Source organism: Vombatus ursinus, unplaced genomic scaffold, assembly GCF_900497805.2.
Source record: "Vombatus ursinus unplaced genomic scaffold, bare-nosed wombat genome assembly UNPS02014779.1, whole genome shotgun sequence".
Classification (NCBI taxonomy): domain Eukaryota; kingdom Metazoa; phylum Chordata; class Mammalia; order Diprotodontia; family Vombatidae; genus Vombatus; species Vombatus ursinus.
Genome location: NW_020954557.1, coordinates 10,780,963 through 10,807,275, shown reverse-complemented (window position 1 = coordinate 10,807,275; position 26,313 = coordinate 10,780,963). Strand labels below are relative to the sequence as shown.

At 35.5% G+C, this 26,313-nt stretch overlaps 1 protein-coding gene across 1 annotated transcript in view; it reads right to left on the bottom strand.

Annotated features, from left to right (window-relative positions):
- Nucleotides 1-26,313, bottom strand: part of SATB2 (SATB homeobox 2) — a 216,511-nt gene that overhangs the window by 174,717 nt on the left and 15,481 nt on the right. Inside the window, exon 3 of the mRNA XM_027866064.1 lies at nucleotides 15,410-15,586. Within this exon, the coding sequence (XP_027721865.1) occupies nucleotides 15,410-15,586 (177 nt within the window). The remainder of the gene's footprint in view (nucleotides 1-15,409; nucleotides 15,587-26,313) is intronic.

Sequence of the window (26,313 nt, the reverse complement as noted above, 5' to 3'; positions counted from 1 at the left end):
TTTAGCTTTGATATAAATATAGCTTTCTTATTTATGTTTAAACTATAAACATGTATACATTTAATTCTGCTGTTTCTCTTTTATAGATCAAGCATGAAGCACTGAGTAGACCCATATTTTAATAGATGGAGCAGAATAATCAGGTAACAGAGTCAGAGAACCTGAATTCAAATCTTGCCTCTGCTATTTAGCATCTCAGTAACATTGGACAAGTCATTTAACCCCGTTGGGCCTCAGTTTTCTTCTCTGTAAAAAAAAAAAAAAGAGGGGGAGTTTGGACTGGACAGCCTCTGAGGTCCTGCCCAACTCTACATCCAATACCCCACGCCTGACTAATACTTGACTGATTTGAATACAAGCCAGAGCCCCACATAACCTCTGGCATGAAAATCTACATCCTACTAGACATGGGTTTGGGTTGTTTTTGTTTTTGTTTTTTTTTATCCAGACAAACTGTCCCAAGTCATTAATTCTGGGGCTACAGGACACCTTTAACACAAGGCTGTTAATGTGAAACTAGTAAGCATTCAGTAGCTAATCCACACAATGATCTGTATGGCTAGACTTTTTCTTTAAAAGAGGAAAAAAAGACCAAAATGTGGGTAAGGACAAATCTATTATAAAAACAAAATGTGAAAGCAATTAACCAAAGCATTTTGAATGACACAATGTCATTAGCCTTCTCCTAATTTTAAAAATGTAATTCAGTAATACCAATATACGTAAGAAAAATAGTCAATGCCCAGAAAGAACTCCTGAAAGAACTAGTCATTTACCTTGGGATGAACCTAATTTAAAATGAGTTTATTTTCAAAAGATAAAAATATTTACTACTTGAATTAGGGCAGATCATCATCACAGAGAATTGTAGCACCGGATATATTTACTAGTGCCCTACAAATACTCATTATCACTTAAATGGCTCCTTCGTTAGCATTCATATAATGTTCCAACAATTCCAAATCAAGATAGCAGGCACACACTTACACACTTAGAAGGTAGAAAGTAGCAGATCAGTCATATAAAATCAGGTCTAATCCTACTTGTTTTGGGGTTTTTTTTAACCAAAAAAAAAATGCTGTATCTATATAATGTACATGTAGATCCCATGTACTTCAATTTTGTAATTTAAAACGATGACAAATTTATTATTTAATTCAAAAATTGATATCAAGCCCCCCAAAAATCACAAAATTATTATTTACTATAAAATGATTATTATTGGTTCAAATTTTGGCCTTGGGAGAAAAAACTTTGACTCCAAAATTGACAGGTATTTTGGTTATGCAATACAACTGAATATACTCTTTTACTTATTTGAGATAAATATGCATTCACATTATCACATTCCATCACACAAAAAGTTTAGGTTTACTGCCTTCAAACTAAACAGTAGTTTAATCTGAAATACTTTCAGCAAAGCCTCATAAATCCATCCTCACCAAGAACAAGGTGTTACCACATAAGTAAATTTTCTAAATGAATGAAGCTTATCCTTTAGGTTCTAAAATGTGTCTTAAATATTTGAAGTACAAACCTTTTTAAAAAAAAAAATACACCTATATTCTTAAACAGAATAAACTAAACATAAATTAACCTTTTCTTTAGTAGCTTGGGGGAAGTTATCATTTTTAAACAATTACTTTATTGTGCTGCAATTTATTACTAATAAGCTTTTTTTAAACCAATAGTTGTTAATTGAATTTAATTAAAAATCAAAAAGACACTCATACTTTTGTAGCACTTTACGGTTTGTAAAGCACTTTCTTCACGGGTTGGTAGAATTTTATTGAATGACGAGAATGCGCATTGTAGTATGGTTGGAAGAATACAGGATTTAGAGCTGCAGGACCTGAGTTTGAGTTCTGGATCTCCTATTTACTAGTCACTTAATACTTCTGGGCCTCAAGTTCCTCATCTATAAAATGGAGGCAGAAGAAATTGAATTTAATGAACTTTAAAGTCTCTAATAACTCTAAATCTATGATGCTATGATCTTAGGCGCTGAGGAGTTATATAAGTCTATTTGCCTTTACAATAAATAGTTCCAGACCTCTGTTACTTCCCTCCCCTGATAGCTAGTCAATTGTTGCTCCCTGCTGTTGTCAGTGGTTTGTGGCTGCCTCTAATCTGTTGCCTAATTTGACACAAAGGTGTTGGGGTGAGGGGTCTAACAATGGCCCGATACTTCTCTTCTGAAATAAAGTACACAGATTTTCTGATAGCTATTTCCTGCAATGCTTCAAAAACTATCCCCCCCCCTTACTTAGGGCTTCAGGGCAATGTTCTAGAAGTCAAAAGTTAACAAATGTCTGCTTTCTAAATATGTAGTATGGTAATATAATGTTAGTAATCGTTAATTGTATACACAGAGATACAAAACACACATTAATAGCCCTATCTTCCCAAAACCACCATGGGGCTTGGAGTCAAGACCTGAGTTAAAAAACAGCCTCAAACACTTAGTCATTTAATCTCTATTTTCCTCAGTTTCCTCAACTATAAAATGAAGATAATAATAGAACCTACCCTTGTAGGATTGTTGTGAGGATCACATGACATAATATTTGTAAAGAACTTAGCACAGTGCTGGGCACATAATTACTATATGAATATGTATTTCTCCACCCCCTCCTGCATCCCAACAAATAAGAATACTTTTTTAGAGAATCAGAGATTTAAGGTTTCCTTCAGAGTATGTGAAAAAAAATTCTTCTGCCTTAATTTTTCTACATGTAGAAATAAAAATATTTATTACCACATTTCTTCAAGGAGTGCTTCAAGGATTAATGACCACAGAGTACTTTTTCCCTCAAAGTATATATTTGATATGTATATCCATATGAATATTATGTAGCTTTTATATTATACAGATATCCAAAACAGGTTCTCTTCAAAATTTAAAGGCTTTCTCCACCATTTTTCAAGAAACCACTATATTCATAATAATAAAACAAGACATCTAAAATTATTATTTATTACCATGGGCTTGGGACCCTCCAGACTCCAGAAGAATCACCAGCTGAAGTTGGTAAAAACTAGTTTGAGGTTGTGATCAAGAACAGACTGAACTTTTAGCTTGGCTCCTACTATGCTGAATGCCGCTTTTATCTAGGAGATTATTAGGCTGCCTTACAGCCAAATCACTGAGAGCAGAGGTTTAAAATTTGCTGTAAGCTTTTCAGCATTTCATTCTTTGATTTATAAAACTGACAGAAAGAATATGTAAAAAGTATTTCTCTGAAGAGTGTGAAACCGTAAGCTGTGTGAGACATAGGGTTCTAGCTATTTGCGTATCTCCTGCAAGCAATCCTTTACAAATGGAGTAAAAGGTTTGTAAAACAGCAACACAGATTTGCTGTTATGTCCTGGGTGATATTTCTTCATATAAAAGAAAGCCAAACAGACACACAGACATAGGGAAAAAAAATCTATGTTTTCTCTTGGTGAGTTGTTCTGAATTTTACCAACTATGGCATTTAAATAAACACAAGGCATTTGGGTTCTGGTGAGACATGACAGGGTCACAATGGAGCTCTAAAAGCAACCATCCAAATACAGCACATTTCCAAGCACTGGGGTTTAAATCACCATCAAAGACATGTGAAATCTCGAAGGCACCTAGGGAACAAAACCATGGTGCCCAAATGTGACCAGAACACTCTTTTCATCCAAATAACCACTGTGCTTCTCTCCCCCACCTCCATTCAGACACATGAAAACCAGTGACTTAAATGTTCAGAACCCTACTAAGGGCTACACACTCTTAAGTTGTTCAAATATTTAATTAATAAACTGTCAATTGATTGATCTTACTTGGAAAAATGAATAATTCCAAGACTGGTATATTATTCAATTGGCACATTAAAAATTTAATATAGCAGGTATGAAAATACGGGCATTAGTTCCACACCGATAAAATATGTATAGTTCGAAGTTCTTGAAAGTAAAACGCTATAGACTTTAAACATATAAAAAAATCTAAAAATAACACACATAAATTCATATGAAGAACAATGGATAGAAACCTATTTTGGAATAAAAATGGAAAAATTAGAAATGTGAGCACTTCAGCCAAGTCACCTAATATTACAAAATGCTTGGCAACTAGAAAGAGTGCCCTGGCCATTATGTATTTATTTAGTTGAGAGTTAGAATTATGAATGTGTTACACTAAACATCTTAAGCTCTGTGTTTTTACAAAGAGAGTCTTAAAATTTTTTTAAAGCTACTCAAAAGGGTAACAAGCTCTGTTAAGGACTTAGGAGCTTTTTGATAAATGTGCTTTTACAAAATTAGGACAGATAGAATACAGTACAGATCACCCTGAAGTATAAACAGCTTGGAATCATCAAACAAGTAGCTCTGTGATTTTTATCTCTACTATCTATGAATTAACACAAAAAGCAATGTGCTCTGTACTGAGTAGGCACTTAATAGATGTTTGTTAAACTGAATAACAAAAGTTCTTAGTTTAGAAGTTAATAAGCTCAACACAAATCATATAATAAAATCATAAAAATCCACTTCATTTCCCCCTATTGCCAATGCAAATATTTATTTTTTAAATGAAACCATAACTTTAAGTGTTGAATGAAAATAAATATTTAATAGGGAGCTCTTTAAAAAAAAATCTAGATCCTGTAACATAAATACCATCACTTGGAACTCTGATGAACAGTTCCTTTAAGGGCCAAGAACATTTCCCCCTGACCTTCATGAAAAATGAAAGAAGGGATAGAGGTGGAGGGGGTGGACAGAGTAGGAGAGATAACAGTACATTTACATCATGGTCTTATTTTTCTGTGTCAAGTTAGTACATATGTCCATCTCCAGAAATGAGTGAAGGCAAGGGAGAGGCATCTATTTTACTTTTGTATTCAGTTGAAACTGGGATTTCTGGTCTTCTGTGACTACAAAGCCAAACAGAGTAAAAAAGGGAATCATTAAAGGTTTGTAGACCTATTATTTTAAAATGTGGTCACTGGAGCTTTGACAAAGGTTGGTACATTAACAGTTCTTTCAACTCTCTTATACCTTGTCAGAGCAACAGAATTGTTTTTTAAAGGCAACTTGTTCATTAGGACTTTGTTCCAAGCTTTCAAATTTATAAATATGCACCTTGTTTCCAATGTTGTCCTTTTAAGGACAGAACTGGTAAGAGTCTCCCAAATGTGGGTGGCCTGAATTCATTTTAAAGCCTCTTAAACATTTCTAATTGGGAAAATGGTCTTTAAAAATCACTTTAAAGTCCCCTCAATCTTTCAGAGCATGGAAAAAAAATGTTTTGGTTCCAAACACCACGTTGTTTTTAAACAAACCAAAAAAGGAGCAAAATTGGTAGAAACCACTAATTTAGATTACTAGCATACTTCATTGGTTTTTATGTCATTCAATAAATATTTATTGAACACTGATTATGTGCAAAGCACTGTTATAGATGCTTAATGAGCTCCTTGAAGGCACGAATTGTTTCTTTTTTTTTTGTCTTTCTATCCTCAGTGCCTAGCCCAGTGACTGACACATAGCAATTACTTAATAAATGCTCCATTGCTGATTGATACAAGGTTAAATACAATGCAGGCCCTGCCCTTTGGGAATTTATTTTACAGGAAGGAGAACAAGACAACAAACAAATGTCACAACTGATGGGAAAGTGGGGATGCAGTGTAGAAAGGAAAGCACAGATCCAATCGCAAAAGAGGTAGACACGATCATTTCTAAAACAGTAGCTAGCACTTTAAGGTTTGCAAAGCACTTTACATACCTTATTTCATTCGATCCGAACAACTCTGAGAGGCAGGTGCTATTATTAGTCTCATTTTAGAGATAAGGAATTTTTTGTAAGGCACCTTGTTTACATGTATATTATCAACTGAATTATAAACATTATTGAATCAAAAAGAAAAAGAAAATTTAGAAGGAAATAAATTTAAGGAGACACATAAATTTAAACTGGAAGTTTTCACCTAAGTAGCAAAAATTTAAATGAAAGCTACTTTTTTCTCTGAAATTATTTCCAAGTAAGTTTCACAGTGGTTTTAATATTTTTAATACTTTAATACTTTTTTAATGCTATCATATTAAAGGACCAAAAAATGTCATCTTTCTTGTATAAAAATTTCCTCAGTGCTATAGTAGTATGCCCCCCCTTTTTTATTTAGATTTTCCCTATTCTTTCTAAGCTATTGTTTTTATTTCCTGTATAAGATTCTCCTGAAAGATTCTTAGACTATGAATTTATTACATGTCTATAAGCACAATTACAAAACCTAAATAAAGCTAAACTTGTAAGCAGAGCTTTTGCTAATGACCTATGTGACGACAGGATTCGCAAGTATTTTGAAAATAATTCTAATTTGTCATTTCAAAGGTTATTGTTGTATGCCTATCAATCATTTTCCATTTTAACCATGACAATAAATTACCTGGGAAAAGTTGTAACTTTTAAAGCAAACTAATATATATTTTTTTCAAAAAATAAGAATTTTTATAAATTTGATGAGACCCCATATGTGAGAAAAACAACACTCTCGGTGGAGAAAAAGTAGATTCACGAAAATGATATTTTAAAATGTTATATTTGTGTAGTAGCTTCCTTTCAAAGGGCTCAGAATATTTTTCAGACTATGGATCTGATCCTACTGATGAAAGGAAGCATCCTGGTCACATTTGATAATGTATTCATTCTTCCAAGGCACTAAATGCTACCTTTGTGGCCTGAAAAAATGCATGGGCCTCTAAAAACAGAATGGTTTTTAACAGTAGGACCGGTCTAGAGCTAAGTATAGTTAGTACTATTTTACAGCTGGAGAAAATGACTGGAGAGAGAGGTGAAAATGGCTTCCCCCTAGGTCAAACAAAACCTTGGTTGGCTGGCAATGGAACCCACACTTCCTGACTAGTGGTCTAGGTCTTAAGATCACAGGAGGATAAAGGTCAAGCATTTTTCAGTAATAAAAGAAATGCTTAATCCAAAATCAGTACCCCATAATAGGGAGGGGGGGCAGGAAATATGTTGACAACTAGCCACTAGGACATTCAATACTTCCAGGCTGAGAGAATCACAGCTTCTCCTAAATAAATCTAAGATTCATTCATAGCTAAGCCCTCAGGTTGCATGCTCATAAAAGCTGAAAACTATTTTCCATCCATCATTCAAATTTCCAAAATAAACTAAAAAATTGTTCTAAGGACTACCAACTGGAAAAAAAATTACCCTTGAGTTTAGTGTTATAGCTAATCTTAGTGTGAGGTGTGAGAATAAACAGCATTTGAAACATTAACGAGTCCTCTTTGCTTCAAGGTACCAGTTTTTAAGCTATAAAAGTTTTATTAAATAATCTGAGTATTAGGTTACCTGGGAAATCATGTCTCTCTTTGTATATCATCAGAGAAATTAAATATGTCAGTATAATCATTTTCAAATTTTATCTCTCATATCCTCACTATGTCTAACTGTGCTGAATACCACACAAATCACACACAATCCCTGCCTTCTAGAAGCTTAAGGCAGACACACTCTCTCTCTCTCACACACACACACACACAGAGAAAAAGAGAGAGACAGAGAGACAGAGAGAGAGAGAGAGAGAGAGAGAGAGAGAGAAAGAGAGAAAGAAACCCAAGCAAACTTAAAACAAAATGTCCTCTACTGAGAGGATACTGTAGGAATAAAAGCTAAGAGTAAATAATCATATTATTTACAAGCACAAGGAGTTGTCATTATGAAATGTTGAAAATATGGGTTGCTTGCTAGAATTAGAAGCGAGGACAGAAATAATCACTTTCACATGATCAGGGAAGACTTCCTAGAGGAGGAGGAATTCCAGGAAAATTTTTATAAAGAAAGCATGAAGAGCTTGAATTGATGAAATAGATAAATGAGGAAGTAAACAGGCTCATTTAGCAAAGCAAATAATTGAGTGACTCTGTTACAACGATGAATGACAAAGGACCGAGTAAGTATCAATTTCACTAAGAGATTTATACAGTGATGGAGTTGGGAAGGGAAGGAAGGATGAGAAAAAAGAATAAATAAATGGAGGGAAGATGGATGACAAAGGAGTACAATCTTACTATTATGTGTAAGTGATGGGCAGATAGTAGTGTCTCATTAAAGGTAGTGTGACATGGTCAAAGTTATTCAAGGTGCTTCAACCACAAATATGCATCCCAAATGCTAACTTTCTTAGGGCATTTAACACCTGCCTCATTGTCTCCCACTCTGCTTCTCCTCCTGTCCTTCTACTATGGGACTTCAATAATCACACATTGATACTCTCTCTAAATCCCTAAGCTCCCAATCTCACAGACATGTTAAATCCCATAACCTTTTACTCTACCTCAACCACATATAGGAAAGTTAATAATTAGATCTCACCATTAGCCACAAGTATTACACTTCCCAAATTAGAAATTTACCTTCCTCCATCTAATCATAACCTCCTATTATTCCACCTCTCTCCATGTCTCATAAAACTGTATTTTGCCCTCATTGTGACTTTCAAATCCTCCTCTCTTCAGTATTTTCTCTGGTCATTTCCCCTGCTCCAACTTCACTTTCCTCTCCTTCCAATCTGGACCCTAATAGTCATTTCAACTTGACAATCTCCTCTGTTCTCCAGTTCTTCATGGCCCTGTCCTATTACCTCTTATCTATTAGCAAACCTCAGTTCTGGATTACTCCCACCATCTGCTTCTTCCACTCCTATTCATCTGTTACTGAATAGAGCTGGAGGAAATCACACAATTGGGGTAACCAGATACGAATTCATTCTATCCAACTTCAACTAGACCCTCACTGCAGCAGTTTTTTTTATTCCTTCCTAACTGATTCTCTATCTCACTTATAGAAGCTATTACAAACCTTTTCTTCCTTCATCAAGCCTCCCATGCCTTCCCCTTCCCCTTCCCCATCTCTCAGCTGAGGACCTTGCCTCTTAATTTACTGAGAAAACTGAGATCATTTGAGATGAGCTCCCTCTTCCCCCATTCTTTCCAACTCAGATCCCTTGACATCATTTCCCACTTGTTCCTCCTTTCTTTTCACTAGTCTCTGATAATGAAGGAGGTGGCTCTTCTATTTGACAAGGCCAAACCCTCTACAACAAGTGCACTTGGGTCCTCAGTTATCCCTTCCCTCTATCTCTACCTTTCACCTTCAACCTTTCCCTAACTACTGGTTCCTTCTCTACAGCCTTCAAATACTCCCATCCTCCATCCTTAAAAAACCTACACTAGGGCCTACCATCCCTCAAGCTATTGTCCTATATCTCTCCTCACTTTCACAGCCAAATTCCTTGAAAAACTATCTAAACTTGCTACCTCTACCTCCTTTCCTCTCTCACTCACTCTTCAACCCTTTGCAATCTGACTTCTGACCTTACTCAACTGAAACTTCTCTCTCCCTACCTCTCTCCTCAGCAGTGTTCACAATTTAACTTTCATCTCTAAGCAGATGACTCACAGATCTATATACAGGTACTGTCCCTTAAGCATTAGTCCTTCATCATTGATTGTCTATTGGACATCTCACACTGAATGTCCTGAAAACATCTCAAACTTAACATGTTCAAAAGTGCACTCCTATCCTTCTTTCCCTCCCTCCCTCCCCTCCTCCCGCTGCCCCAACCCTCTCCTCTTCTAGACTCCACTGTTTCTCTAAAAGACACCACTACACTTTTAATCTCCTAGATTCGTAGCCCCAGCATTATTCTGGACTCCCCACTTTTCTTCACCCCAAAGAATTCAGTAAGTTGCCAAATCTTGCTGTTTCTACCACTTCATCTCTCATATCTGACCTTTTCTCTCTACTCACCCAGATTTCACTTTAATTCAGACACTCATCACTTCTTACCTGGATTATTGCAAGAGCCTCCTGGAGGATCTTCTTGCCTCAGATTTCTCCCCACTCCAATCCATTCTACACACTGCTGTCAGTGATTTTCCTTAAACACAGATCTATCTATGCTGCTTTCCTTTTCCAATTCCAGGGCATCCTATTTCCTCTAGGATAAAATAGGAATTCCTCTGTTTAACTATGAACCCAATTTGAACCCAATCTATCAGTAAATCCCCATCTTGCTTTCTAAACTGGCCTTCTCTCAGTTCCTCACACATGACACTCCACCTTCCATCTCTGTACCTTGGCACTGGCTATTCTCCATGCCTGGAATATACTCCTTTCTCCTTTCCACCTCATTTAATTTCTTCATAGAATCCCTCTCTTTTTTCAACATGAAGCCTTTTTACATAAAGCCTCCTTCCAATACAGAAGCCTTTTTAGATTAGCTTCCCAAATCCTTTGTATTTAACTACTTTAAATTTGTATTTATTCTCTTTTTGTTTAATCTATGTTGACTTATTCTTCCACATAAGAATGTAAGTTTGTTGTTAGAAAGGATTGTTTCATTCCTTGTATTTGCACCCCCTAGGCTACCATAGTGCCTGACATATAATAGGCCCTAAATAAAAGCTTGGTAATGAATTGATTGATAGGGGAAAATATCCTTATTGCTGAGATTTGCTTTATGATTCAAGAAAATATATGTTCACCTTACCTCAAAACACAGTATCAGGCATATATTTCCCCCCTGAATGTGACTGTATTTTCTAAAAGAAAATTTGTTTAAAATCTGTTTTAGGGGCAGCTAGATAGCACAGTGGATAGAGATCCAGTCTTGGAGTCAGGAGGACCTGAGTTCAAATCCAGCCTTAGACACTTGACACTTACTAGTTGTGTGACCCTGAGTCACTTAACTCCAATTGCCTCACCAAAAAAATAATAATAATAATAATAAATAAATAATTTTTTCTTAATATTTATCCTTCTGAATTAAAGTTAGGTGGAAATGTTTTATCTATCAGCCAATAATTAAAGTACTAGTACTATTATAAGTTGGTACTTATATTTGCTATTCTCTTCAATTTAAACAATTAACTTTAACAATTACAGAAGTAACCAAGCAGGTAGACACATAAATACTCGGTAGAAAATTAGAAACAAACCTTCAAAACACTGAAGGTGAAGAATTAATAGCTATCAGGAAAATAGGAAGACCCTGTTGATCAACCATTCTATACTTTTTAGAACAACTTCTTTGTTTTTCAACTGGATTTCTGCAAATTTCTAACCTTGTTCTAAGTCATTACTCATACTAAATATTCAATTACTCAGTCAAGAAGTAACATTTTCCTAACATGTCCTGTAGTTAAAATATTTCAGGCTTCAGATATTATTTCTTTCAAAAATGCCTATGTATACCATTTTTTAATTATCATGAAACATCAGTAACATGCACCAAGACACTGTATTTAGTCATTGTAGGTGAAGTAATGTTTTAAAATAATATTTAAATAAAATACTTATTGTACATACATGTTATACACACTGTACCATCTAATTAACTAAGAACATTTACAACTTTCTGAGTAGAAACAAATCCCCAAAGAGCCATGATCACCTACAGAAAGTAAAGGAAATGACTAAAAGCCCACTTACAAAAGAAGTCAGTTTTGCACACCAGAAACACGGCAGATGGTCTGGTGAAAGCAGAAAGACTGAAATCCTCCTAAACCTCTGTTATCTGTATTTTAGGACCTGAAGATATCTAAATTATGAGTCAACAACCTCAAAGTGGTTGATCATCACTATGGGGGCCTATGAATGCCTCTGACAAGCCTAGGACAGAAATAAAAGAGAAAAGAAGGTAGAAAGGAAAAGAAAATAAGAAGAACAAATGAAGTGATAGGGTGTAAAAAGAAAGAAGAGAAAGTGCCCATATATGGTGGGGAAGTGGTCATTAGCTGGCAGCCACTGCTGCAGATACCACTGAGGGGCAGCACTGCCACAGGCTGCTTATCGTTCAAATCATTAGAACTTCCTATGAATCCATAGATTCAGGCTTCAGTGGATAACAAGATAGTATATGCTTCCTCAAATGATATCTTTCCTGAGATAAGCAAAAAGTCTGTCATCATCCTATTCTTGGCAGAAACATAAACAGCTGGTCAGATGACTTGTTAATCACATACTATGGAATTGTAGGCACTGGTATCATGGCAGTAGGGTGAGGTTAAGAGGTAGGGACCAGGGAAACAGGAATAATTCAAAAGCCAGCTTCTATGACAGCAGTATCTATACTCCTTATCCTTATCTGTGTAATAATTAATATTTTATATTTAATTTGCCTATGTGGTAACTGTTCAACTAGGCTAAGTAACTATGATTTTTTTCTGGGTACCACTTTGTTAATTGTATCTTTTAGCAATAAATAGTAAGATTTTTCAAAGGAAAAAAACTCATCTAAATGAGTTGATTTCTCTGAGTGGACAGTATACTTCAAATGCTTAAAATACTAGGTCTAATTATCAATCACAGAAACTTGTTCATAAAGTAACTCTCTACCCAAGCAATTCAATTCTGCACCATTTTTCCTTTGTCAGGTGCTATTCTTAAAAATTCCTCCTACTCATTCTTTTATTGACAAAATTTCCCATTTTTAGAACAGACTCAGACAGGTAGTGACACGATCTGTTTGCTTTCGTTTCAACAATTAACTGTTCTCTTGAAATTAAAATGGTGATTTTTAAATGTTTTCTAGCTCAGAAACTTGGGGCAGTTCTCATATTCTCTGGCTATTAATAGGCAATCAGCATTCTAATAATAATTATTACAATTATTTTTAACATTTATATAACACTTACTATGTGCTAGGCACTGTGCTAAGATCTTTACAATTATTATCTCATTTGATCCTCATGACCACCCTGGGAAGCAGAGTGCTGTTATTATCCCCATTTTACAGATGAGGAAACTGAGGCAACAGGCATTGTGATTTTCCCACGGTCAGACAGCTAGTAAGTGTCTAAGGCTGGATTTGAACTCAGATCTTCCTGATCCCAGGTCTAGTGATCTATCCACCGCACTACGTTGCTGCCCTACTCATATGGGGACAATTGCTTAAGCATTAAAAAAAAAAAAGATACTCACTATAAAATATTAAGACTGAAACTTCACATTTGCTTAGTAGCATGCCCATGCTTACAATCATATATGTGTTGTGCTGCTTCTCATAGTCAACATACAAAAAAGACTATCTAGCTTTAAATATATATATATACATATACACACATATATATGTAATCCAGTATTATATATGCAATGTTTTAAATAAATCCTTAAAATACTCATGCTGTTTGTCTTATTATAATTATAGAGCAAGTAGCATATTTCAATTATCTGGATGAAATTAAGATTTAATAAATTAATACTTAAGTAATCTACTATAGTTTTACTCACTTAAGGAAGATTAAGATCTATAGCCTACTTTAAAGAGAAAAAGAATGTTACATTTCATTTAGCCATATATTTATAAGGCAATAGTGTCTAGTGTACTGAAGTGCAGGACCTAGTAAGACAGGTCAAATAAAGGAGAAAAAAAAAACTTTTTCTTGCCTACAGAATAAAGTATCTCCATCTGTAGTATTATATAGGGTATTGATTCAGAAAAGGGAAAAAAGGATAGAACATATAGATATTTGATTTTTTCACTTGCTGACTTCTTGACTTGGTGTTCAAAATGAAATAGCCTCTCGTTAGAGAAGCCAATGTTTGCTTTTATGTTTTTCTTTTATTCCTACTATAGAAAATATTGCTAAAGTGCCTCTCCATTGCTCCAAAGAGTAGAGCTTCTAGTCTACAGAACCAAGCTTAGCATAGTGCTACCTTGTTCTAAGTTGCCAGTGAAGCCCTTTTCTTCACTGGGTGCCAAAAATCAAATCTTGGCCACTTAATGCTCTGTGTTCCACATGTTAGCTCACAACATGTTGAGCAGCCGTGCTAACTGAGATGGATAGTGCTGTCAAACAGGAAGCTGGCACAACAGGATGGAAACAGTGGGATACGATGACCTTTACATTGAGAGAAAAATGTCCCTGAAATGGCATGAAGAGTTTAAGAAAAAAAGAAGGGGGGAAACCCTTCTTTTATTGCATTTAAGTGCAAAGCATGAAATAAAAGCAGTGTCGCCCTGTATGCAATTTGCTTGGGATCAAATACTGAATCCCTCTCACAAGAAGGAAAGTAGTCAGAGGAAGGAAATGAATCATCCTTTATCATGCTGCTTTTAAAGTAGTTTGTTCTAGGATTAAGCTAGCATTACTGGACCCAAGCTTGCAGACCACTCAAATTCAGACTCCACTGGTGCTCTCTTCCAATATGGAGAACACATCAGTTTTTGGCTAGGGTTCTTTAATCTTTGGTTTAGAACAAGGGGGAAGGAAGATGGCATATTGGAATGACTAAGTAGTAGTTAAAATAATTAAAACATGTTCTAAAAGTCTGTGATTTATTTACAGAAATAAAAAATCCATGACTCAGGAGTTTCAGTCTCTATTTCTCAGTTACCATATAGCTTTGCATCTTAGCTTCTTGCTGCTCCTCTACCAGTAAATGGAAATAATATTACTGACCAAGCTCAAAAGAATATTGTGAAGAGGAATCGATCAAAATGACAATGAAAATCTCTGAACACAGAGAAAGCTATACAAATGTTAAGTAAAAGTAATACTTCGACCTCTTCTCTATAACAGTCCTCATAAAATTGTCATTCAGGCATTTCTGTTGCCACATAAGGATAATCATTTCAGTGGAACAACTTTTTCAGCCTTCTCCTAATGGTTTTGTTTTGTTTTATATTCTGTGGCATTGTAGAACAATGACCCAGGCTATAGAATGAAACAATGGAGTTACAGGATGGCTTCTATAAGATTGCGTCCATAGGATAGTAGTACATGCTGAAATATGCCATTTTCATTAAAGAGGTAAAATGAAATCATCATAAAACTAGCGAGCACAGAGTAATTGGCATTTATGTAGCATGTTAAAGTTTGCAAAGAGCTTTTTATGCATAGAACTGTTGTCATTTTTAAAAATAAACAAGAGTAAGGATACATGATTTTATTATTGTTATTATTATTACTAAAAAAAAATCTATCAGTAAAACTTAGAGGTCACGAACCCAAAGCAAAGAGAAAGGCTAACTCAGTCACATCATATAGCAATAGCTCCCTAACCTTCTAGGTGGTCTGACCTTTTAGCATGTTTGATGAGTGTTAAGCAAAAAATTAGAGGACTTAGATAGCAGAACTGTTTTAGAAAAGGGGGTGGGGGACTCCAGAAAGACTATTGGCACCTCTAGAAGATTCTAATCTAATGCTTTGCAGAACAAGCAAAAGGCATAATGCTTTCCAGTGACCAAATGAGAAAACAGGTTATTTTAGCTATTTCTCCAAAAAGTAAAACTACAAATCATCCTTTATCCCCTTCACAGAAGATGATTTCAGGGAAACTTAGTTTCTCAAATAAACACACACAGCATAAAGAAAGAGAAGAGTATTTGAATACCTTGTGCCTGAGCTGCAGAACTGTGGGAATACCCAAGGGCCAAGAGTGCTGTCTCCACCAGCTGGCTGAAGAGCACGTCTTTTCGAACCAGTACAAACTCTGCATGTTCTTCTCTGTTGTCATATTCAAGAGAGCTGTCCAACTGCTCCACCACGCAAAAAACAGGAATCATCAAACCTGGATGGATTTTTAAAAATTCAAAAGCAAAACAAAAACATTACAAAGTAAATACCAGCAAAAACGATGAGGGAGAGACAGTTATAAAAGTCACTCATCTGTGCTTGAAAATGGTTTAGATTAAACATGTCTCCTGGATGCATCAGCCTAATGGAAATTTGAGTGGAGAGAGAGTGTGTGAGTGTGTGTGTGTGAGTGCATGTGTGTGTGTGTGTGTGTGTGTGTGTGTGCATTTGTGTGTTCCCCATCATTACTAGCAGACTGCAGCATATTAGCCTAAGGGTTGTGGTACAAGCACTATCACTTCATTTAAAACTAGATTGGATAAATCATTGGTATACTTACTGTAGGACTATAAGTTAATGTTAGCAGAAAGATCTTTAGGGCCTCTGATTTTCTATAATTTGAAACTATTTGTTGTTCAACATTAATATTTTTGGATCAGGCTTACTTTTGCCTAGAAGTTCATTTAAAAATAAATATAACTTTAAAACATCGACCATGGCTATTCTACTATTTCAGAACCAGCATTGTTCTGCTGAATGTGCAAAAAAAGTATTAAAAATAAAATACTTAAACCTCTATCAAGTAACTATTATGTACGGAGCACTGTTCTAGACGCAAAGTTTAGATGAAACGCAATTTGTACCTTCACAGATCTTACAATCTAGTAAGAAGCTGGAAAAAGGTTCCTTTTAATTATTTTTATTATTCTCATCAAACCTCGAAGAAGGAAGAGTAATGGATTCAGGTTGAGGACCTGGATTCAAATTCTAACACTGTTACTTACTGTATAATGTTAGCAAGATAACCTCTCTGACCTCAGTTTCCTTTGCTAAACTAAATGACCTCTAAGGTCCTTTCCATCTTTAAGTCCATGAACTATTTGGTCATCAGTTGACATAAAAGAAGTTCCTTCAAGCCCCTGACCCTAGATGTTTTTATCTTAAATTGAACTTATGTTAAAATTAGCATATACTTACAAAATATTTTGAGAAAATGCACTGTCAACACCAGGTGCAGCTGAAAAGGGAATCTCTTTTTTTGGCTTTTAAAGGCTAATTGGAAATCTGTTGTCATTGAAATGTTTTTCTGCTTTGTATTAAAGTGTGAAATGTTAAGCAATGTGTAATTCACTGGAGTTTTTTTTTTTTAAACTGCTTTTCAGTGTAAACAAGTCAGAGGGGCTTTTAACTCTAAACTCAGCAGAGATTTGAAGATCAAGGTTACACCCACAGAGAGGTAATGAATGCTGATATTTCTTACAGGATCCACTGTTATTGATATATCACGAAACAAGAATCTTCACTGGGGTTTTGGCTTTATCTATTTGCTGGTGGCAGCAAAATAATACAAAGTTGGAGGGGTGAAGGGGGGAGAGAGAAAGAAGAAGGAGAGACACAGAAAGAATATGAATGCGCATTTATGTATGCATTTATTTGTGTCATTTGTGAACTCAGAAGGTAGGACAGATGGCAAAGGCTACCTTCCGAAAATGACTTGTTTTGTAAAGCACCTATAAGTCTAAGTCACATGTAAATGCATATAATCAGGGTGATTTTGAAGGTTCCTTCCTCTAACATCCCTAATAAGGAATCTACTGACTCATTTTGTTCTTCTGAAAGCCAGAGGGTAGAAGACAACATGCTGGAAATTATAGTGAAACCGATTCAGATTTTTGTTCTAAAGATAATAAAATGGTTCAACTAGTTCCCATGTGCTAATTATTATTATTAAAGCTAATAAGTATTGGGTATAATTATTAAATGTAATAGTTATTAATGGTAATAATACTCATTAAGAATTGTTATCATTAAAATATCATGATCATTATCATTAAGACTATACAACAGTCTAACAAGTCACACCATACCTATGACTTACTGCTGAAGGTTAATTTTTAAGAACGGCAATATAGCATTAGTATCTACAGTGTCTGTACATACACACAGAGATAACTTTGGGTAAAGACAGAAAAAAAGCAGATTGATTTCTTTTTTTTTTAAGAAAAACAAGAACTCTTAACTTGGATAAATGATATAGTATTAAATGCATTGTTGTTTTAACTGGGTGTGATTATTAGAATATATGAGAGAATGTAATTACTCCACAATTATTCAAATCCACAAACTTTCAACAACTAACCAAAGGAGCATAAAAATTTCCTGAGCAAAAATTAAGAAACTTTCCTCTACTATTCACAATAGAGCTTGACTGTCATGCAACATCTCCTTATGTAAACTTCTTAACTCCTAGGTCTATTTCATGGAATCCCACTAACAAAAATCTGAATTACCTGGCAGGTCAGCTTTCTGGTGATGAATTATTCTCTATATAAGCTTGGCTAGCGATTAGATAGCCAATACAGTTAGTCACATGGGCCAAACCAAGTACTTTCAATAAGTCCAAATTTCTTAACTACCACAGAACACAGCAACCCTCATTAACACCAATATTCTGCAACAGAATGGCAAATCAATGAATGCCACAATCTCAGAAAAATCAACTGATCATAATTATAGGCTTTAGCACTTTAGCAATGACATCTTTAGAAAGAGAAACCATATAAATGACAATGAGGACTTGGACAACCAGAAAAGGACATGGGTCAGTTGGTTATCTTTATATCAAGACAAAGAAAAAAACAAGACAACCTGAGAGATACGAAGGTACACTAACTGGATGTTTTAAAAATCAGACAGTACCTCCAACTTGTTGAACGGATGTGTCCTATGTGTAGGATTTCTAGTTTAGATAGACAAGACATGAAAGGGGGGATTATTCATGACAATGAAACAAACAGGTCACCTCTCAGATAAAAAAAAATATATACATACATAATCCTTTTAATTTATAATCCTTTTATAATCTTTAGCACAGTGCCATGCACACAATAGACACTTAATATTTGCTGAATTGAAGAAAGCCTATTGATTCCCAATGATTCAAGAACACATAATACATACAGTGGCGCCATAGAGTTTTTAGTGCCATAAGTTATTTCATTGACAACACCTCAGTATACATTGGTTTTAAAATTATAAATCTATTTCTGATTCTTGGTGTCAATAATTATGAGACAGTCAGAAATAACAAATAATTTTAAAGAATTCCATTTCTCTGAACTTTATAACATGTTCAGTGGCTACGCCCTCTTAATTGTGTGGATAACTAAAAATCTTGAAGCCTTGTTTTTCTTAAGCATTAGAAATTAAATGAAAATGCATATGAAATTAATAACCAATGCACAAATATGCACTATCTATATGGGATATTATTTTCAAAGACCTAGCTGTGATGGTGGCTTCAAGCCCAATGATACTTTTTAGATATTTCAGATCAGTGTTCTTGGTGGTAACTGCATGGAAGCATTAGCTAGCTGCTGCCAAAGGTTAAGACAGCCCCATGAATACATAAGTGTCTAATAAATACTAGCTGCTACAATGACAAAACAAGATAATACTTTATATTTATATAGTGCTTGTAAGGTTTTCAAAGTGATTTCTTCATAATAAATTTGTGAAGAAGTACAAGCATTATTATACCGCCTTTCCTGATAAAAAGACTGAAGCTCTGAAAGACTGTGACTCACACATTATCATGCAACTAATAAGTATCTCATAGGATAATAAATTTTCAGCTGGAAGGGACCTTAAAGACCACCTAGTTCAACCCTTCATATTTTATAAATGAAGAAACTGAGTCCCAGACAGGTTATGTTAAGGTCACAAGCTAGGATTTGAAACCAGGTCCTATAGCACCAAATCCAGCATGCTTTCCATGTATTATGAAGTGATAATGATATCATAAACTCTTGGTCAGGCTTGGCTCTGACAGAAGTAACCACGAGATTTGGAGTAAGTACTTTTACCTTGCTATGCCTTAGTTTCTTTTTTTATAAGAGGATGGTGATGACACTTGCCATTTATCTCATGAATTTAGAGATAATTTCTGAACTAATATATTTAAAATAACTGAAGCCCCTTGTATGAAAGGGTTACATAAAAGGAATTACAATTGACCTTTGTTAATCCCTAAGAAAGATGTTTTTAACTGATATATGATGTAAAAATAAAAGTTTATAGTAGAATGCAATCTTTACAAAGGTAGAAAGAAATGCACTTACTGAGTACAACCACAAGGGAAATGGATATAACACTGAAACACAAGATTAGGGGGAAAGGAAGTAGAGAGGTAGACTCAAAAATCCTTTATAAGAAACCCCCTTGGAACAAACTATAAAGAGAAAAGACAGGAGAGAGAGAGAGAGAGAGAGAGAGAGAGAGAAACAGTCATACAGAGACAGAGACTCAAGTATTCTGCCTACCCTAAGTAGAAAAATATGAAATTACAAGCACAACCACAGCATGAAAGTCACCATTCTGGAGAAAATATTTTAAAATTTTAAATTAGAATAAGCAAACATAGAAGAAGTAAATGAAAATATAATGACAGCAGGAGTTAAAAGGAAACGTTCTAGGAGGTAAAAGAAAGTCAACTTTCCAATACGGCAACTCTACAGCATACAACTTTCCACACTTTTTAAATTATAGCTCAAGCCTATATCCAGATGATCAATTAGAAAACTCTGAACCCTTTGATTATAAATGTTGCTAAGCTCCTTACAACTGAGGGAGTTAAATTTAGAAGATAGGCCCACTGCTCAAAACATTTGCTAAAAAGTAAACATTCTTGCAGTTGGAACAAATTGTAAATTTCATTGTCATAGAAGTATAATAAACATGGGATCCCCTTTAAAATGAATACTTATTTTACTAATAATCATGTTTGTTCCATTACTGGTGAAGATCAATTTGTCATTTGTATTACCAAAGTACCAAAGCCAACTGTCCTGAAGTTTGGTTTGTTTGTTTCTTTGCAAAGCATTTACCAGAGTTTTGGGTTATCCCTGAAACAACTTTATGAAGCAGGTCATTATTATACCCATTTTAGAGATGAAGAAAATGAGATTAAGTCAGACATTTCCCAGGGCTAATCTAAAACACAGTGAGGCATGCAGTCTGATATTTAAAGTCTACCATGGACAGATCACTTTGGTCCATCCACTGGGGAACACTGTATAATTCTCAGCACACTACACATACCAGAATTCTTATTACAACTCATATCATAAGCTTGAAAATGAGTCTACAAATAAGACTGATAATATATGAGTGGCCTCACTCATTAATGCTGTGAGAAAAACTGCTTAACTTATACAATTTAGGGCTCAACTAGGTGGCGCAGTGGATAAAGCTCTGGCCTTGGAGTCAGGAGGATCCGGCCTCAGGCACATGACACTTACTAGCTGTGTGACCCAGGGCAAGTCACTTAACCCTAATTGCCTCACCAAAACAAAACAAAACAAAACAAAACCTTATACAACTTGCTCTATGGTAAAAGGGGTAGTGGCATTGATAGCACCATATGAAAAGCTGACTACCAACAAGCAAATATCAACAAAGTATTTCAACAGAATACCTCCCTCCATAAAGGATACCTGAAAATATGAATATGACTACACTTATAGTAATCCCAATTATTTCTCTCCCTCTCTTCTATACCTCTGGGGGCTAAGAAACATCATATACAAGTCTAACACTACTGAGTAAGTCCCAAAAACAAAACAGAAAAAAATCTATTAAGAATCATCCAATTGAAAGCATGTTAGATTTGGAATCAGAGGACCTGCGTTAAAATCCCACCTGTGCTAGTTACTACCTGTGTAACCTTCGGCAAGTCACATAGCCATGCTCTGGGCCTCCATTTCTTCCTCTATAACATTAGGGGGTTAGATGAGGTGTCCTCTGAGCTCCTTTAAAGGTCTAAATCTATGATTCTCTCTATCCTAAAATGAACGCAGACTGTTCTTTCTATCTATGATTAGATTAACCTAACTTTTCCAGTGTTTCTCCTCTAAACGAAATTCTTAAGCCAGGTTTGTATAGTTTGCACAGCAGTGAATAGCCAAGTGATTTTGGAGATGGCCACTTTATAATGTTATGAATGTTAACCTTGATAATATAAGGCTGAGGGGTTAGGGAAAGGATAACTTGGTGGGGGCAATGTTCTGGCACATTCATTGAAATGGTTAATTTGTCATCTGCAGGATCAAAGTATTAAAGTCATCATTTCTAAAATATATTTTTTTTCTTCAGCCAAAGACAAGGTTTATTAAAGATCTGCCATATTGGCCAGACTCTTAAGGAATCTGAACATTTGTGAATTATTGGCTAGGTTCTTAAGGAATCTGAGTTCTAAAATATCTTTTTAAAAAACATTTATGAAGCATTTTAATTATGCTATCTATTCTTCAGAAAAATATTATGAAGCAGGAATTACCCTCTAGCCAACCACACCCCCACTAACTTCCCATGTTAACACTGGAATGGGATCGAGTGAATGGACGCCCTTATGTGGTATGATGGACAGATGTCCAAAATTTGAAAACATAGAAGTCCAACATTTGGCATTTGGGGGGAAATAACTAAATAAGTACCACTTCAAAAGTCTGATATGTAAATGTTAGCTAAAAGTATACTTATTAATGACAGAGGAAAAACTAGCAATTTTTCAGTGTTCAGTAAAGGAGGAACAGGACAGGATATGCAGGATAAAGTCTGATGCAAATATGGTCTAGAATAGAGCTACCTTTCCTTCTTTCACCCACTAATGACTTTGCACAATCTTCTGAGCCACCCTTTATTCTTAGAACTGCTTCCTAAATGATAGAAGTCCAGCCTTTCAAAATGATAGGTATCTAGCATTTCTCCTCCCTTTTTCTGAAAAACTCCTAAAAACCCATCTGTTTCCTGAAGAACTGCAGTTACAAGGACTAGCTCCCACTCTCTGCTGCCTGCATCATATCTGGGCCTTTCACCTTGTGTGCTCCTAGTGTTGGCTGTAGATTATAAAGGCTTTGGGACAGGGGTTTTCATATCTGTCCTCTGAAAATAGAACTCAACCTGGGATAAAGTACTAAGGACATTAAAGCAGCAAAATAAATAAAATATGGAAAACTACTGTCAGAAATACTAAACCTAATTCTACCTTAAGAAATCAACTAGTAAAATAATATAGGTACTTTCAGACAATTCTGTGCTCTAGAAAGAAACTTTTTCTATTGCAGATTTACTGGAAAAAGAATAGTCAGCAAACTGTCTGCTAGACAACTTTTTCCATACACACATAAAGATAGGAATAGAAACATCTTGCCAACATTCACTGTCAAACCCATTTCCCAGCACTATACATTGAATACAATCTCTGGCTATGTACATTGAAGACAATTCCACTGAGAAGTGGGATTTAAGAGAACTCTATGAATCAAGAGCATTCTGTACTACAAAATCTCCCTCCCCCACCCCTGGACCTCTCAACTTTACAAGTAAATTCCCTTCCAAAAGTTTGTACATTAGTTGCTTGGAACACATTTTCCAGTAGAATAAAAAAAGGGGGGGGGGGGGGAGTTTATAAATGATAGTTAGGTTCCCTGGGGCAACCCACACAAATCCAGCATTTAAACCATAATGCTGAACTATGAATGAATGAATGAAAAAAAATATTACACACTATTTTCCAAGTACTGTGATAACAACTGCTGGAAATACAAATATAAAAGTGAAGATCTAACATCGAAATATTTCATGGCACTAATGATATTAGTCTGAGTTTGGGGTCAGAAAACAATAAACTTATATGAAAAAAAATTCCTTTCTAGGGTGTGAAACTAAGCTTGGGCAAGGTCCTAATTAGGTCCTAATACCTAAATTAGCTATTAGGGTAGAAAGCAATTTTAAAGAATTCATTCATACTAAGGGGTGGGGCATACATCTAATAGACACTTAGTCAAAGCAAAGGGATTTGCATTTGAAAAAGTGGAAATTTCACAAGGGAATATGTAATTGTTGAAATTTCAGGCAAAATTTCACTGTCAAAGCAATCTGACCTACAAAGGATGTATATCAACAGATTTTACTGTTGTCCTTATACCGCCCTCTCCCCTACCACTAGACCTACTGTTGTTACTATTATGGGAGGAAAAAAAAAAAGCCAAAGCTTGGACCCTTTGTTATCTTTGTAACATCTCTCATACATGCCCTCTTGTCTCCTGTGAAGCTATCACCACCTTGGTGCAGGCCCTCATCACTTTAGTCTGAAGTATACTGCCTGTTGGTCGGTCTGCCTGATACAAGTCTCTCTCCACTCCAATCCATCCTCCAATCAACTGTCAAAGTGGTTTTCCTAAAGCACAGGTCCGTGTCCCCCGCCCTCCCCCAATAAACTCCAGTGACTCCCTATCACCACCAGGATCAAATATAAAATCATCTGTTTGGCATTCAACTCCTTGCCCCCCTCTAACACCCTCCCCTGTATTTTTTGATCCTTTGACACTGGCCTCCTCGCTGTTGCTTGAATAATATACTTAATCTTGGCTCCAGGTATTTTTTACTGGCTGTGTCCTATGCCTGTAATGTTGTCTCTCCTTTATGCCCTGGCTTCCTTTAAGTCCCAAATAAAATCCCACCTTCTACAGGAAGCCTTCCTCAACCCTTCTTAATTCAAGGACCTTCCCTGTCCTATTCATCCTCTATCTAGTTTGCTTTGTAAGTCAGGAATGCTTCTAGAATAAGACATCCAAAATTGTGGTAAAGTCCAAATACTGCTCAAACACAGAGAGTCACAGTTATTTCCAAATTAAGCCAGAATTATCCAGCCCTAGAGCTTTGCATGTTATCCATTTTTGATACCTAATATGTCAATACCTACTTTGGAGACAGGCACAAAGATTATAAAATGATGCCTCGTTCGAAGTATGTTCTTTAGAATGTTACCCCTATACTTCAATGCCTCTGAGGATGGCCCTAATCATATTAAGAGGTGCTCAGAACTAAAAATGGCCCTCAGAAGGTTAGGAGGGGAAAAAAAAACAGTTTATCAAGTTACTTCATAGCCCCTTAGGCTAAAAGTAGACATATAAGTAGTACCTGTCCACCGATTCAAGCCACAGTCAATCCAGTTTCTGAGATCCCAGTGGTTAAAAATCACCTGAAAAGGAGTCAAGTGTAGTCTGGAGGGTCTAATGAGTTGAGGATTAGACCATATGCAATTCTCCTAAGGTTATTTTCAATGTGGCTTAAAATGGAAATTTCATTAAATTGGGCCTAGAAATGATCAAATAAAGTCTAGTCACTGTAGAAAGAAAAAGCCCTTCATAGTTGTTGTTTTTTCAAACTAATAATCAAAGTCAAGTTTTAACTACTTTGCCATGTCCAACCTGACCTTATCTAACTCACAAGTCTCTTCAGCAAAAAAATATGAAGTTGACCCTTGGCATAGAAACTATAAGATGCCCTGAAATCTCTAATGTACCACAACATTCCATACAGGCTTCTAATCAGGATGGATAAAAATAATAACAACCCTTTTCCTTCTCCAAATTGATGCTTATAACAAGCATGTTAAAATTTAGTTAGATATCTATCCTGACTTCAGGGGGCTGCCTGAAGAAATCCATTACTTCAAGCACTAATCAATTTTGCTTTTCTTTTGCAATTCTTCAGTTGTCTTTACACATGTGGAACACTTCTGATGCACAAAATACTTTGACCTTAATATGCTTCCAGGCAATACAAATGGATCATCAGGTCAACTAAATGAAGGAATTTTCTCCATCTTCTCTGATGAAAGGCTGACAGATCACAGACCCATACATAATCACTGTTGGCAAACAAGATTATGACTTATCATCTCTAAGGCAGGCCAGTTCATTGATGCAGGATGCCATGGCATATATCGTGCACTGGATTTGTGCTTGTAGAGAACCTGAAGTCAATGGCAGTTACACCTACAACTCCATCCAACTCTATTTATGCACTATACTAACACAACCCTCCTAACTTCAAGTCTAGTAAATGGAAGGTGGACAAAGAAAAATAGCAGATTGCTATTTGGAAGTCAACATAAAATGTAAATCTCTGACAGCTGTTTAAAAATCTCCAGTTCAAAAATAATTGGGATTCTTTCCTTCAACAATGTGGAGGGATACATTTCAATTCTTGAATAATTAAAACACAAAAGATCTATAGTCTTATCCTTTAATGACAGGACTTCTGTTCCTTATTCATTCTGCAAATACTATTGGACAGTATAGGTTCAAAGAAAAAAAGTAATAAAAGTGACACTAAGCAAATGATGAAGCTAATGGAGGTCCCTATGTATTTTTTCCCTCCATCCACTGTGGGTTGTTTGTTTACCACCAATAAATACCACAATTAGAGTAAAAGCCCATAACAAGTGCCTTCAGATTAAAGTTAATTTGTTCCAAGTCCAGGTTTCGGGTCTGCCTGGGTATTATTTCAACTAATTTAAACAATTTCACAAACAGCTTGATTAATTTCAACATTGTGGTATTATGGAAAGATCTGCTGTACTTGGGTTGTCTGGCAAGGAATTAATAAAAAAAAAAACAAAAACCAAAAAAAAAAACAAAACAAGTTCTCAGTTCTGAGCAAGACAAGGTTTTAAGGCTACCCAGTCTCCTAGTGGGAATATAACATAGCACAACCATGTTTTCTTCTGGGAGCTAAGCCCACTAAAATTATTAAAAATTGAGATCAAATGCTGGTACAAAATCCCAAAGGAAATCATACTGTAGTAAAGAGATTTTTATCAAATAAAAAAGTAGAAAATGAAGTTTTCACAGCAACAGTCAATGCAAGAGAATG